This window comes from Acipenser ruthenus, chromosome 30 (assembly GCF_902713425.1).
Source record: "Acipenser ruthenus chromosome 30, fAciRut3.2 maternal haplotype, whole genome shotgun sequence".
In the NCBI taxonomy this organism is placed as follows: domain Eukaryota; kingdom Metazoa; phylum Chordata; class Actinopteri; order Acipenseriformes; family Acipenseridae; genus Acipenser; species Acipenser ruthenus.
The window spans coordinates 11,774,380-11,788,926 of record NC_081218.1 but is presented as its reverse complement, the minus strand read 5'-3'; the positions used below and the strand labels follow the sequence as shown (position 1 = coordinate 11,788,926).

Genomic DNA, 14,547 nt, shown 5'->3' with positions numbered 1-14,547 from the left:
ACTGCCTGTTCTACACACAAGCACTCTCACACTGCTTCTCAACACACAATCCCTTCAATGATTAACTGATATTGAGAGAGATGTCTGTCAGTAACCCCTTCAGCGCTGCACCTGAACAGATGTGCTGGCTCTCAGCTAAGACAAGGTAGTGATGTGTTATTCTGAGGGTCTCTGAAGGTGGACTGAAGAAGAGGTGGGTAGAAATGTTGCTTGAAATGTATTCCGGGGCAAAAATGAAAAATGTGTTCAAATAGCAGAATTTATAAAAGTGACTGTGTTCAAAAAAGAAGCAAAGGATACTAATGCAGAAATTAGCTTAAAAAAAATAAATAGCACACATATATTTAAAACACATTTGTCACAGCACTATTTAAAATGTTAGCAGAAAAGTTGTTCATTCCCATCAATCTGCAAAACCTCCTGCACCTACCTTTTTCACACAGGTTTTGTACAGATTAACACTGGTGCACATTAATCACCGTTTTTAAGGGACCGGTGTAGAGTGCAGATGACTAAGATGCAAGGTGAAGAAAGCATGACACAGATAAGTGACTCAAAAAAATATATATATACAGTTTAATGATAATGAATGATAAAGTACTGCCAGTACTAATAAACATATGCCTACAACTAATATTACAACAACTAGTACTAATCCAACAACTAAATAATCACCAAATAAACAACAAAAGCAAATACAAGGTTGTACAATGTTGTAAAGCTATTTAAAAGTGATTTAATATTATTTTCAATGCTGAGATCCTATGTGATGAAAAACTCCCCAGAAGAGTGTCCCCTCTTAGGACAATGAGACCTGGTTCCCCTGACACCTCCACACAATGTAGAAGCTTTGAAGGTCAACAGCAGTTTGCGTGACACACAGTCAGAGACGCCCAGACTGGAAGAATGTGTAAAGTGTGCAGAAAGCACTGGCTGTGTGTGTCTCAGTGATTACAGGGGGGCTCGGAGCCTGTTCAAACACCCAGTCTAACTGAAGACTAAATTGACGGTTGGTTGCTTCTGCTGCATTAGATTTATGAATTTTTTAAGTTGTGTTTTTCTCCCTAGTTACAGTTTGCTGCCTATTATTATTTTTGCTGCGTAAGGAATGAAATGCGAAAACAAATAAGTGGTCTTCACTGGGCCACACTGCTGCCACCTGGTCCCTCAGCTTTAACCACTAAGTCACAGTACCTCCAAGCTCCTGATGTCTGACATTTACTCACACTGCCTCCCAGTGCTTCAGCTTCAACCACAATACTGCATCACATTGTCTCTCATTCCCTTAGTGGATTACTCCCTGCCCTATTGCCCAACACACCTTGACACTGCACACACAGATATGTGAACATGGGAAGGGCCAGCTACATTACACTTTATTTACTGTCTACATTTGCAATAAACAGCAGAGGGGTTTTATTATTAACAAGCGGAGGTTTGCTGAGGTGGCACTGAGAAGGCTATGGGAACACATTCCTCTCACCAGTGTGCTGATGTTTATACAGTATTAGCTTAGAGCTCTGGAGAACACACCGACGCTTATAGGAGGTCACTTCATTTAGCCTTCAAAATGCATTCACGCCACCTGAATCACACCTGAATCGGGCTGTAATGGGATTGCCAGTCATTAACTCTTTCAACACTTCTCACCCGCTACAGGACTATAAAGGTCAGCTGCATTCAAAACTGCAGTATAGGGAAGATAACGGCAGGTAAAACAGCAGATTAGTATTCTTGCACATGTCCATTACTGTATATAGTCATGCTCATTATAAGAGAATGAATTCATTTAATTGGTTATCACAGGGTTGTTATATTTCTGGTTCAGTGCTTTAAGAATTGAGGTTGCTGTCTGGGCAGTCTAAATGTTTGCCACTGTATGCTTTAAAATTGTATGCACGCAACAATCATAATTCTATTTAGAAAGACATTTGTTGTAAAACAGTAGAACAGCAACACTGTGTTTTCCTACTCTATGTTGTTAATCTCTGCCCAGTTAGATATCTCAATTTCTTTTATAACAGTCCCTCTTTCCGAGGTGAAGCATCTGAAAGTGCTTTTGAAAACCATTCCAACACAAAATGTATTAATCAGTGCAGACAGATGAATGAGAAAGCCATAATGCTTCAGCAGCACCCCACATAAAACCACCAACAACAGAAATTCAAACAATTCCATGTCGATTTTTTTTTCTAGCTTTTTCATGTTTGGTGCCAGTTGTTGGTTATTAGGGCTGTGTTTAGTAACTGTTTATCTGGGATGCTGCCAAGCATTGCCAGCCCAGTGGCTTGCTCCCTCTATGAAGCAGAACTCAATCCTCTTTGGTGAAGTCCACTGGTCTCCTCTGCAAGGACACTGTATGCTGTACCAAGCAGGCTGCAGATCCAAGGGGCAGAGCGGGACCCAAACACGAGAGGGAGGGAGAGGACAGGGAGTTCCACTTGGTATGGATATACAATGTTATCTTAAATAATGTATTCATCTTACTGTTCAGTTTTACTTGGTGAATCAGAAAGCACCCCTGTGGCCTCAACAGAGCTCTCAAACCTCAGTCATCTCTCTAAGCACCGCTGGTACATCAGAGTGTAACTATCAAACTGTCCCCCAGCAACACTGATATTTCAGGCCAGTACGAAGTTGCTTGTTAAACTGCAGTATGGTCTATTTCTTAATATTTTAGCATGCATGAAATAAAAAGATGTACTTGTACATTACAATAGAGGGGGTGAGACTTATGCACCACGTTTTACAGTAGATGACACAGGGCAGACAGACAGCGCATCAGTCCACGTCTCACAATACAAAGCTTTATTTCAGGTCCAGTTCCTAGCTGGTATATCTGGCCTCAGCTCCACACACAGCTGGTATGTTTACAAACGCGCCATTGCCAGACTCAAGGACTCAGAAAATCTTGGCAGGGATCCCGTCAACACAACAACAACTGAAAAACTGGCCCTCGTGTTAGTGTATGTCTGTCTGTAACATTTCAGTGCGTCCATTTACTGAATCTGTATCAGAGAAACTAAGCAAAAGTCAGGACAAACTTTATCACAGTTTGCACACAGTGTGTTCAATTCAATATTTGATGATCTGCATCCCAATCTATAAAGCTATTCTTTGTCTGATGGCCCAGTGCCTTGCATTGCAATTCTTCAGGTATACGCTGAACACAGGGATGCTAATCCATGCCAACCAACTGGGTACACTGGGCTGGGTGGATTTGCCCAAAACTGGGATTAAACTTGTTTGTGTCACCACTTTCCTTACGGAACCACAAGGTCAGAACGGCTCTGGTTGACCCACGTGTTAGTAATCTGAGTATCAATCAGCCTACCGCCCTAACACACAGCAGGAACGATGGACACAGTGCAAACATCACACCGTGCAACCTTACTCTCTCAAGTTCTGTACAACAAACTGAGGTACATAGGTACTGCCATCTTTACTGCAGCGAATAGGTAAAGATTGCAATCAAATAATGGGTGCAACTGCTTTGCATTTGGCACAGAGTTACTGGGTCTTCAGCCGTTTCCAAGGAACTCTGCTCTCCCACTCCCAGATAAAGATGTTTGTTCTGGAAGAGAGACTGTCCATCTGGAGAGAGAAATAGAGACAGAACCAGCAGCTGGAAAACTTCACTCTAATCTTGTATCACCCAGACCCCCCTACATACACACACTCAACTCAACTCAACTGACCAGACCAGACCAGACCAGACCAGACCAGACCAGACCAGGCAGGAGCCAATCAAAACGCTTCATTAGCAAACAGTCCGATAAATCTTATTTTGTCAGAGCAAGATGTGCCTTCTCAAGGACAAACAGCAACTGGTAACTGGAACAAATTCAACATCAACTACATTTTTCACTGGGGAGGGGGATTGTAATACTGTCATGGAATACAGCTCTGAATTGTCAACAAAATATGCACAGTGTTTATCTTCCTCCTCCTTTTTTAAAAAAAGATGATTTATTAATATTCGTCTTCAACTCAACCAAAGCGCAACTAATCATAAATAAATGGACAATAGGAAACTCGATCCAGGATGTGGTATTAATTTACAGTGACAGTGCTGGAGGGCAGAAAATGAAGAGTTCATGATGAGAACTGGGTTCCATTACCATGTGCTCTGCAGGGCACCTACTGTTACCTCTGTAATGGAACTTGGATCTCCTCCCCCTCCCTCATTTTACCTGCAAGCCCTCCCTCTCCTTCGCCTTTGTAATGGAAACTTAACAGCACATCATTAAAACGCTGTCTTTTTTCTTTTCTCAAAAAGAAAAAAAAAGAAAAAACGGCTGGTGTGAAGAGAATGGCTACAGCCCTGAATGGAACTCAATCTGCTTTATCCGGAATATTGCACTGGATAACAGCTGCAGATTGGATTGAACTTTTTTTCCAAAATAGACTTCAGGTTCTGAATGGTTTCTTATACTATGCCCAGGGCTCGCATGTCCTCTGGTTTGGCTCTGAGTTCCGTGCCACTTGCAAGCCCCCCTTTAGCCCAGCAGAGAGAGTGAAGGGAGGCTCCACCCTGGAATAATGGAAAAAAGGCTTCTATTGTCTGAGTATCATCCTCTTGGTATTCAGCTGTGGCTCTGCCAAACCTCACAGAACAGAACTTCTGAACATCCCGACCTCACTGAGCGCTGCAAGCACAGCCCCCACAAAGCTGCTTTGAAGTCTGCTCAGAGACACAGACCCACCTAGATGGCAAGGAGACTGGAGGAAATATTTCACTCTTTAAACTGTCCAACAGTTCCAACTGAAAAACACCACGGTAACATAATTATTAGGGGGAGAAGGAACCGTTGTGGGCGTAGGAACAAGGAAGAGCGTGGCACTTTATATACATTTTTTTTTTTTAAATTCTGTCCATTTCTAGCAGCGCATCACTGTCCATTCCTAGCACTCCTCTGCAACACCACAGTCCCAGTACCCCTCCATCCGACCCTGCTGTGTCTACACTCCCCTGCTGTAGTACAGAGAACAGGCAGGATAAGGGTTTTGTCAAAGCAAAACAACAATGAAATGGCTTTAATCTGCAAGACCTCCTGCAGCTGTGCTCTGCCCCAAGTTTTGTTCCGATTAATGATGGTATCAGCCATATACAATGGTTTTAAAAGATCAGCTTGCAGAATTGGAAACTGACAATCATTCCTGCTGCAGAGAGGAATACTGGATCTCAAAGCATTTTTTTATATCAAACATGTCTAGCTAAATTTAGATACCACTTCTGCCTCTGTAGGAATGTCCAAATGGGCGTGAAATATAGCCGGCTGCTTCAGAAAACAGCGTATTGATTTTGAACATTGTATATTGATTGGATCGGCTCCGTGTGGATTTCTCATGCAAGCTGAACTCTTCACATCAACTGATAATGGCCTAGGGAGAGGCAGACTGTCCAAATGACAATTCACAAGCTAAAAACCTTTAACAGGTAGCCAATTGGCACTTACTTATCCTTTTGTAAAACTAAAAGAAAAATGTGTAATTTAAGGTAGACATAATGGCAAATTGTCAGATACATATAAAGACACTTTTAATCTTGAGACTGTCTTAATTTTAATATAACCGAATGCACTGTGATTTTGATTGACAGTATCATATATCCTATAGCAATCATCACTGCAATATTAACACATTACTTTTTCCAAAGTCAGACACATACTGCTATGTAAACACTCACCTGTGAAATGCACATAGAAATATATGCCTGTTTTTTTCTTGGCCCAAAATATATTGTTACCCTAATAATCACATTTTTCTAATCAAAATAGATGCAAATAATTAATAACAAAATAAAACTATAAAATACCTTGCTGATATAAATTTGTGAATTGTAATTTTTTTTTTTGATGGTGTTCTCAACTCCCAAACACGTCTTGTTACTCCATAGGTATTTTTCTATTAAAAACACACACATATTGTACCTGTGAGGTCATACCTACACACACACACACACACACACACACACACACAGTCTCTAACCTGCTACATTACAGCCTGCTTATAGAATTGACACGTTCCCCACCGTTTTAAACTGAGAAAGCCTGAAGAAAACAAAGGGAATTGGAAACCTTTTTTTTTGTCTTTTCTTTTTAGTCGTCCCGGCAGGAACACAAAGCATGTAGTCCAATGTTTCTCTCGCTCTCTTTCATTCCTTGCAGTCCATACAGGCTCCTGTTTGTGATCTCCTAGAATACAGTGCAGTGTGATGAAACACAGACAGAGGAGGGAGGGAGAGAGAGAGAGAGAGAGAGAGAGAGAGAGAGCTGCAGGGCAGAAAAGACAGACAAGAAACCTGAAACCACAGGTTGTCTTCAAACACTCTCTCACTCACTTAGCTCTCTCTCTCTCTCTCCTCCCTGGCGTCATTTACAATTTTTCAAGGAGAAGAAGAAAAGTCTTTCTGTTTTCTCGCCTAAAATAAAATAAACTATAAACTCTATGTGGAGGAGAGTAAGGTATGTTAGTGTGGGGGTCCAAGGGCAGAGCTCTGGTTACACACCAGAACAAAGAGAACAAAATCAAAGCCAACTTTTCACAAAACATTAATGAAAGACAGCCTTCTTACCACGACTATTTTGTTTATATGCTTTCAATCTCTCTTTCTCTCTCCAGAGCACCTTTCAGCCTATGTGTCTCTACAGCAGGGGTCTCCAAACCTGGTCCTGGAGGGCCCCTATCCAGCAGGTTTTATAGGTGTCTTTACATCATCAGTGGCGAAAGATCTGGAACACCTGTTAATCTTGACTAATTAAGCCAATAATTGGTTCAATTAAGTAACAGAGAAACTAAAACCAGAAGCCCCAGTAGCTCTCCAGCACCAGGGTTGGAAACCCCTGCTCTACATTCTATTGACAGTGCTACGAAAGTCATGTCTATCCATTCAATCCTATCACTCTACCTACATCCTAACATCCTAGAAATCAGCACACAGCATGTGTCACCCACTTTCAGCAGTGTCTCTCCCAAAACCCAGAACTAAATCTGGTATAACTAGGAGCTATTGCTACACAAGTCTATTTCAGTGGCATGAATAACAGACCCCTTTGATCTTTCGATTGATTTCCAGCTTGAAGAGATTACACTGCAGATGGTTTTGCAATTACACCACAACGTTTACATGGAACCAGGGCAATCTTTGGAAAGGGCTTGATTGCTCCTTATTTCAGTCTGTCTCGTTTGAAGTTGATACTTGCTGCCTCTTGCCCTGAATCTGAATGAGACATTCTTAGTGTGTAATGCCCAGGTAAAAAATGTTAACAAAAATTACAAAGAACAGATCGCTTCTCTAGGAAACACCATTGGACACTGGACAGCAGCGATCAAAGGGTCAAAAACAGATCTTCCTTTTACTTGATTCCTTGTGGCTCATTTTGTTGGGCAGGGGAGGACAGTGTAAAAATGCACATTTCTATTAACTTATTCTGAACTACTCTACCTCCCAGTCCCTTAGCTCTAACCGCTAGGCCACACTGTAGCACTCAATTCCATTTCAGCATGTCTGCGGTATTCAATTTGGAGAATCAGTCAGCCTCCCCTTCGCGAGAAGCAGAGAGGGCAGCAATCAGGTTTCATATTTTACTTTTCCCTGGAACATACTAAAGTATGCATCTATGCATATCTGGCTACATAATACAATTCCACTGTAAAATCGCCAAGTGCAGATTTACACAAGAATATGTTAATATGCAACATTACTTTCCTTATTCCATGAATACATGAATATAATATTTCACTGAACAAAACCAACCAGGTTTATTATCACGACCCACTATGTCATACAATAATTAATAGCCCAGAATTACCAAATTACATTAGTTTACTGGTCAGCAATTTTGATTGGAGTCAACAGTGCCACAGAGGTCTGCATTTTTGAGTGGAGTAATCTTTCCTAGACCTGAACAGAAGTCAGCGGTGTTGAAAAGCAGAATGCCTGGTAATGCTGTCAAGCAGCCGGCTCAACGCAAGGCTGTTAGTAAACACTTCCCTAAACACGTCCTTGTGAGGCAGAGGTCAGGGGACCTCCCTGAACCTGAATGGTGAACAGTAAACAGCAGGCTTTCAACAAATCTCTCCAGCGCAGGATGAGGGCAGCATAATGACTCCTCACTGAGTGACAGGACAATGAGGCTGTTTGGGATCGACTATCAAGGTCGCGAAGGCTGAAGGCTGGTAGAAATTATCTGTAATTACCCTGTTTCCCACTTGAGAAACTTGTTTAGAGTTACTTAAACAGTCTTAAAGCATTCCTAAATGCCCTTTAACATACATGAGCCGCACCGCGACAGAATCTAACAGAGACCTCAAGGTATCTCGGATTGCTGCTTCTTTCCACTATCTCATCTATTTTTCACATTTCTGACATTCAGGTTGATGAAAGCAGTCTCAAAATAAAATATTATTCACGATTGGATTGATGTCTTCGTTTTTCTAAAAAAAGGTTAATAGCTGACCGTATTGTTTGAGTTTCTATCTCGTTTCCGTAGCAGCAGATTTGTTCCAGGAGATATCCAGTCCATTTCCCCTTTTAGGCAATCAGACTTGGCTCCTGGAGCTCAAAACAAAAGTCATTTGTCTTTGTGTTGACAAAGCATGATATGAACAAGGTCTATCTGTATGACATGCATATTATGTGTGCCCCCGGTCATTTTAGTGACATCACTGCACTATTTTCGGATCATTCCAGGACCTTGCTGTATAGTATTTCTCTGCAATAATCCAATTTGTGATTGTGTTGCACTTGAATGATTTGAAACAGGCATTACCACACATTAGTGACGACAGAAGCAGCATACAAATCATACCAACCAGTATTTTCCAGGCCAGGGCAATGGAAAAGAGAGGTTCATTTGCTGCTGCCCCTGCCACTGATCAATATTAATACACTGAGGGGAAACACACCCCATATTTTAACTTCCTGCATCAACCCCTGTGTTTATGTTAAAGAACAGGTATCGCATAAGGAACATGCATGCACCTTTCTGTGATAGCTCTGGGTTTGATAAGGTTTTCTCAGTTTTAAATATTGGCTTGTTCATCAGCCGCCATGGGAAACTTCTAAACCCTGATCATCTTGATAACCTCCTAACTTAAGGAGGAGTCAGGAGAAAAAAAGCAATCGCCGATTTTGAAATTCTGAAATTTTGGGAAAAAAATACAAAAACATGGAAAATATATTTACTGCAGTAGATCAACATTCAACTGGTACTGCATTTTATGCATGCCACACTGAAAGCAATTCATATTTTTGGCAAAGCATAGTATTTTAAAAGCACAGTGAAATGAGAAATACAACAAGCGTTTTCCACCCTCTGTCAATCACTTCATCCAGTTTCGGTGTATTGTACCAAAAAAGTGGTGCACAATTCCTGAAAACACAAACTCTGTCTCCACGCAAGGACTAATGAGCACAGAGTATTTTCCACCTGGGAGAGTACAAAGCATTCACTGTGTAGAGCCTAGTTAATTACACAACTGCATTTTTTAAACAGGTAACCCATTGCCAGGAGAGTCAACAGATTACACAATGTATAGTTTGCATAAGACAGGGAGGCTCACAGCGAAATCCTTTCAATGAGCTTTTAATAAGTCAGAAACAGGTGCAACCGGGGATCAATGCAGGTCCAAAGGTAACAGTTCTAACCAAATCTTCAGAGTGACAAGAGTTTAGGGGGTAAGAGATTCATCGAGAAACACGACAGATGCAGTAGGAATGAAATCAGCCTGAGAACTGCAGTAGCGTCCTATCAGAACAACCTGCATTCCAAGGACGGCTGCAGGTAGAACCAAATAGCCAGACAGCACCGTCAGACATGGTTAGTATCATAGTAATACCTTAATAAAGCCTTAATAAGCACCTTAAAAATGAGCACCAGATTCCCAGCTCTCCAGCCCTGTCACTTTGCATCTTAATCACGAGTACTTGAAGTTCTATCTCTCTTCTAGCAGATCTAATATATCTAAAGCCCCAGTTCACTAGTTCATTGTACAGCACAACAATAGCGCAACCTTTCCGTGCCCAACCAAATGGGCACGGAAAGGTTCTTTGACAGTGGTAATAAAAAATAGTCCTCTCTCAGCCTTGGCAACCTACGGTGAAACTAACCATAAGTCAATTAAGTGTAAAGTTTCATGTGAGCACACATGCAAACAGATCAGAGACCAAGCCCCCTCACTGATCAGCTGCAGACAATAGCAGAGCTCTATGCCGTTACCTAGATACTGGAGCAGGGCTACAGCAATGACTGGGCTTGTTTACTGCAGCGGGTTCCATGAGGCGTGCACAGCCGACACTTCCCTGGCACAGATGAGAGGAGCCAGAAGGGATGTTCAAATTTAACAATCAGGCAGCATGGCACATTTCACATCTACTGTACACTACCTAACCTTAACCCTAACCCATAGCAATAGTCTGTATTTGTATTTAACAGCTCTGAGACTGATCGTTGATGTCTTCAGTTCATCCTTCTTTTTGTGGCTTCAGTTTATGGGCTGAAAATGGCAAACACTCACCACACAAGCTAAGGGCCAAAAGAGTGACAAATATCATAAACCATGTCAGGCATGCCTGCCTGCAGGTTTGAAACAAGTAGATGAGATCCACACCTGTTTCCTTTACAAAGTTCCAGTAAGTACACTGTGACTAATGCACAGCTGTTCAATAGCTCGTGGAAGGTACTGTAGATGCAGGAGACTGCAAAGGACGTTTATTTGTTGTTTCTTGGTTCTGGACCAAAACCTCTAGCAATGGTGCTTGCAAGAGGAACGGCTCAGAGATGAACAAGCTCATTCTGCATTTAAACCTCCAGCAATGGTGCTTGCAAGAGGAACGGCTCAGAGATGAACAAGCTCATTCTATATTTAAACTTCTAGCAATGGTGCTTGCAAGAGGAACGGCTCAGAGATCAACAAGCTCATTCTATATTTAAACCTCTAGCAATGGTGCTTGCAAGAGGAACGGCTCAGAGATCAACAAGCTCATTCTATATTTAAACCTCTAGCAATGGTGCTTGCAAGAGGAACGGCTCAGAGATCAACAAGCTCATTCTATATTTAAACCTCTAGCAATGGTGCTTGCAAGAGGAACGGCTCAGAGATGAACAAGCTCATTCTACATTTAAACCTCTAGCAATGGTGCTTGCAAGAGGAACGGCTCAGAGATGAACAAGCTCATTCTACATTTAAACCTCTAGCAATGGTGCTTGCAAGAGGAACGGCTCAGAGATGAACAAGTTCATTCTACATTTAAGACGAGTTTGCAATCAAACCCTGGGTTCTACAGGTTTTTTTATGTTTATTTTTTTTATTAGATTAAACAAAAAGCAGAAAAAATAATCCCAAGAGGTTTCAAAAAACTTCATATCAATGCTGAGAATTTCCTAGTGATCTGAAGACCCTCAATTCTCATGCTATAATAACCACAGGCCCGTGGAAACCACTGGTACCCAGTGCCTCCATTGAGCTCTGGGGAATGAGTAAGAATTCAAGCTTACTCCCTACCCCCTCTTCAGGGAAATTAAACTGGACTCTGCAGTGATGGGACTGTGGGAATGCAGGTGCAAGAGCCAGGCTTTCCAAATACGGTAAAACCCAGTCGCAGTGAGGCAGTGGGATGCCTTTTTTATTTGTACACTTCTGACAAACCTAATACACTACAGACAGCCTTCTTCTCCATCCCAGAGACTCTGCAGATGACCGAAGTGAACACAGAGAAGTTACAGGATTGCATTCCTCACTGCTGTTTCACACTCACACTACTTTAGCATGTATTCACTAATTACCTTTTATAGTACAGCAGACAATGCATGGGAAGGAACAATACAACAACATGGTAGAACTGCAGAACTTATACATTCAAAAAATTAAAAAGATTGCTTAGGGCTCTTATATAATTTGGAGTTTTCTGTATTCTGTGTCTCCTAAAACAGCGCCAAACACAATCCTCTTGTGAATGAATGATCCAATTGGCACGTGGTGACAATGATAATGGTCTTTCGTGCATTTAACCATTTAGTGCTCATTGTTAACGCTCAAGGTGACAAACGGTGCTGGACTGTTGACTTACAGAAGTTCAGTGGTCTGAAGCAAAACTAGTACTCAACAGTGTACACTTCTGGCTACATCCACACCTCCATGTACACAAAGCCCCAGTTTCTGTTCTAAGAACTCTCTTATTAGAGAACCACTTTCTTAAATTACAGGGTGGTGTCTGTGCTGTCAGTGCCAACACTGCATTTCACAATCATCTTATATGCAGTGCAATTATTGAGCTGTATTATTGATATAAGTTACTGCGGAAAACACAATACTTTACAATCAAGAAACTCCCCACGAACAAGCTTTTCTTAAAACAGGAGCCTTTTTAGCCCATTGGGCAAAGCTACACTCTCCAAAATGTCTCTGCCTAGTTTATAAAACACAAAAAAGAGAGTCCCACAACCTTAAGACTGTCAGGTAATTACATTTCATTACTGTGAATTATTAATGGAAGCCTTTGCATGTAATAGTGTCATGCCCAGTGAATGCAAGAGAACATTAACCACACATGCAGCACGAATGTTTAAGGGTTAGACAGACTGGAAATGAATACCAAAAGGCATCAGCACGGGTCGGATTGGAGTGACATTCGTCCTTGAGAATGACAGATCAAGAGGGAGAGAGGGAGGAAGGCTGCTGCCTGTGCCACGTGGCAGGTTGCAGAGAGTGACAATGCAGACAAAGGAAAGGGAGAGCACTGTGAAGAATGAGGTCCCAGGGGAAGGCTTGCGCCTGAATCTTGTAATCATCTCCTTTTAGTGTAATCCGTCTCCCGAACACCATCCAGAGAGACAGAAACTCTACAGGCAAGAGCTGGGTGTCTCTGTGTAGTGGCAATGGATTACCAAGAATCCCCTTAATGAAGTGCAAGACAAATAAAAGCCTTCCAGTTATCATTAACCTGTCGACCTAAAGACCACACAAAATCTCAGTGTGTGTTCCCTGGTCTTGGTTCAATGAATAACATTTTCTGTCATTGATTTGAAGATCTTCATGGCTTATCTGATGGACATATTCCAGGCCATAGGAATACTGAAGTGAACATGATGTACTGTATAAAACGGCTCTGCTCTATACAGTATATATTTCTTACCTGTTTAATATTGTATTATATGTGCTCTGTATGAATCTCTTGTGTTGTTTCTGCTTAAATCTTTATTTGCCATATTTAGTGTTGCAGCAAACATTGGCTCATTGTGTGTACGTGAGGTAGGGGAGCTTATTAGCATTGCTCTGTGCACTGAAGTGCATCGGTGGAGCCTTGTGCACTGAACACAGAAATTCACCACAACATATTTATCCACTTTGATCATTTATAAAGCAATTCAACTTAGCCTGCCTGACTGCATGAAGTGTTCATATATAAAAACCTGGACATTGGTGCAGGATTTTAGTCTTTGGAACTCAATTTCTTTGTCACGTCAGATTATTTGAAATTGCCCTTACTGTAAATCAGCTCCTGATTCCAAAGCTCCTTAAGATAGTCTGTGAAAACTATAGAGAGTAACAATTGTACTTCGAGGTCGCCAGTTCAAATACAGCCAGAGGCGAACAAGTCCAAATCCATCTGGGGCTTGTCAGTTATGTGTAGAGTGGTGTGCATTGAATAACCTGGTGGATAGGTGTTGTTTCAATAATCTCATGACTGCCAGCAGTCTTTGAATTTAGAATGAGCCTAGTTCCTAATGGACAGGGAATTACAGCACAGAAACAGGCACCTTTACAAATGGAACTAATTAGGCACCTTTGCAAACCATCTTAAAGGGGCTTTTCAAATAGCTGATTTCCACATTTGTTGAAAATTGAAGTACGGTTCAGTCCATTAGCAGACACCAGACTACTCAATGTGAAACCAAACACACTTAGCTTGATTGCAAATGAACCACACTGATCTGTTTAGCCCTGTCTACTCTGTTATTAGAAATCCCCCATCCCTCCATCCATTTAAGGACATGATCCTTTGCTAGCATCCCACACAATGCAGCCTGTACCGGACGCGTGGGTTAATTTAATCACCCCCTGAGCAACATGGCTGCGCTGCCCACAAGTGTACACAAGATCAAACAACGAGCCTTGATTACTCCACAATAAGAACGGTTCTGCATTTGTGCTTGTGTGTGCTTTTCCAGCACTCACCCTGAGATCATATCCTCACTACTGTGATAAGAAAGAACATGTGCAAGGTGATGAGAGCCTTTTTTAATATATATATCCAGAGGTAGCATGGTTGATAGAGCTATGCATTAACTCACAGTCGCGACTCTACAAAGCTGCTCTCATAGATGGCTTATGACACCTTTCTTCCCATTTAAGTAGCACACTTGGATTTGTTTGGTTGAAGGCACAGTACAAACACTTTTTTCGTATGGAATCAGCTCTGTTGTCTTGTCTGTTTTCAGACAGCAGTGTAGTTGGAGATTGTTTTCCTCTTTCTAGAAGACACACAGTTGTGGTTTGTAAACTGGAGTAGAACTAGAATCGTCCTTTCTTTTGGTCCAATGC

The 14,547-nt window shown here is 41.6% G+C and overlaps 2 protein-coding genes across 8 annotated transcripts in view; one reads left to right on the top strand and one right to left on the bottom strand.

The window, feature by feature from the left end:
* Positions 1–14,547, top strand: part of LOC131702731 (acidic mammalian chitinase-like) — a 122,645-nt gene that overhangs the window by 11,766 nt on the left and 96,332 nt on the right. The gene's annotated exons all lie outside the window — the stretch shown is intronic.
* Positions 1–14,547, bottom strand: part of LOC117394739 (pleckstrin homology domain-containing family A member 6-like) — a 64,690-nt gene that overhangs the window by 41,803 nt on the left and 8,340 nt on the right. For 2 of the 5 annotated variants that reach the window (XM_059004605.1, XM_059004607.1), the window contains exon 1: positions 6,081–6,237. The exons of 2 other annotated variants lie outside the window; for them this stretch is intronic. In XM_059004605.1, coding sequence (XP_058860588.1) covers positions 6,081–6,130 — 50 coding nt within the window. In that variant the 5' untranslated portion in view covers positions 6,131–6,237. Of the gene's footprint in view, positions 1–6,080; positions 6,240–14,547 lie in introns of those variants that run through there. One more of the 5 variants, XM_059004606.1, reaches the window with a different exon arrangement.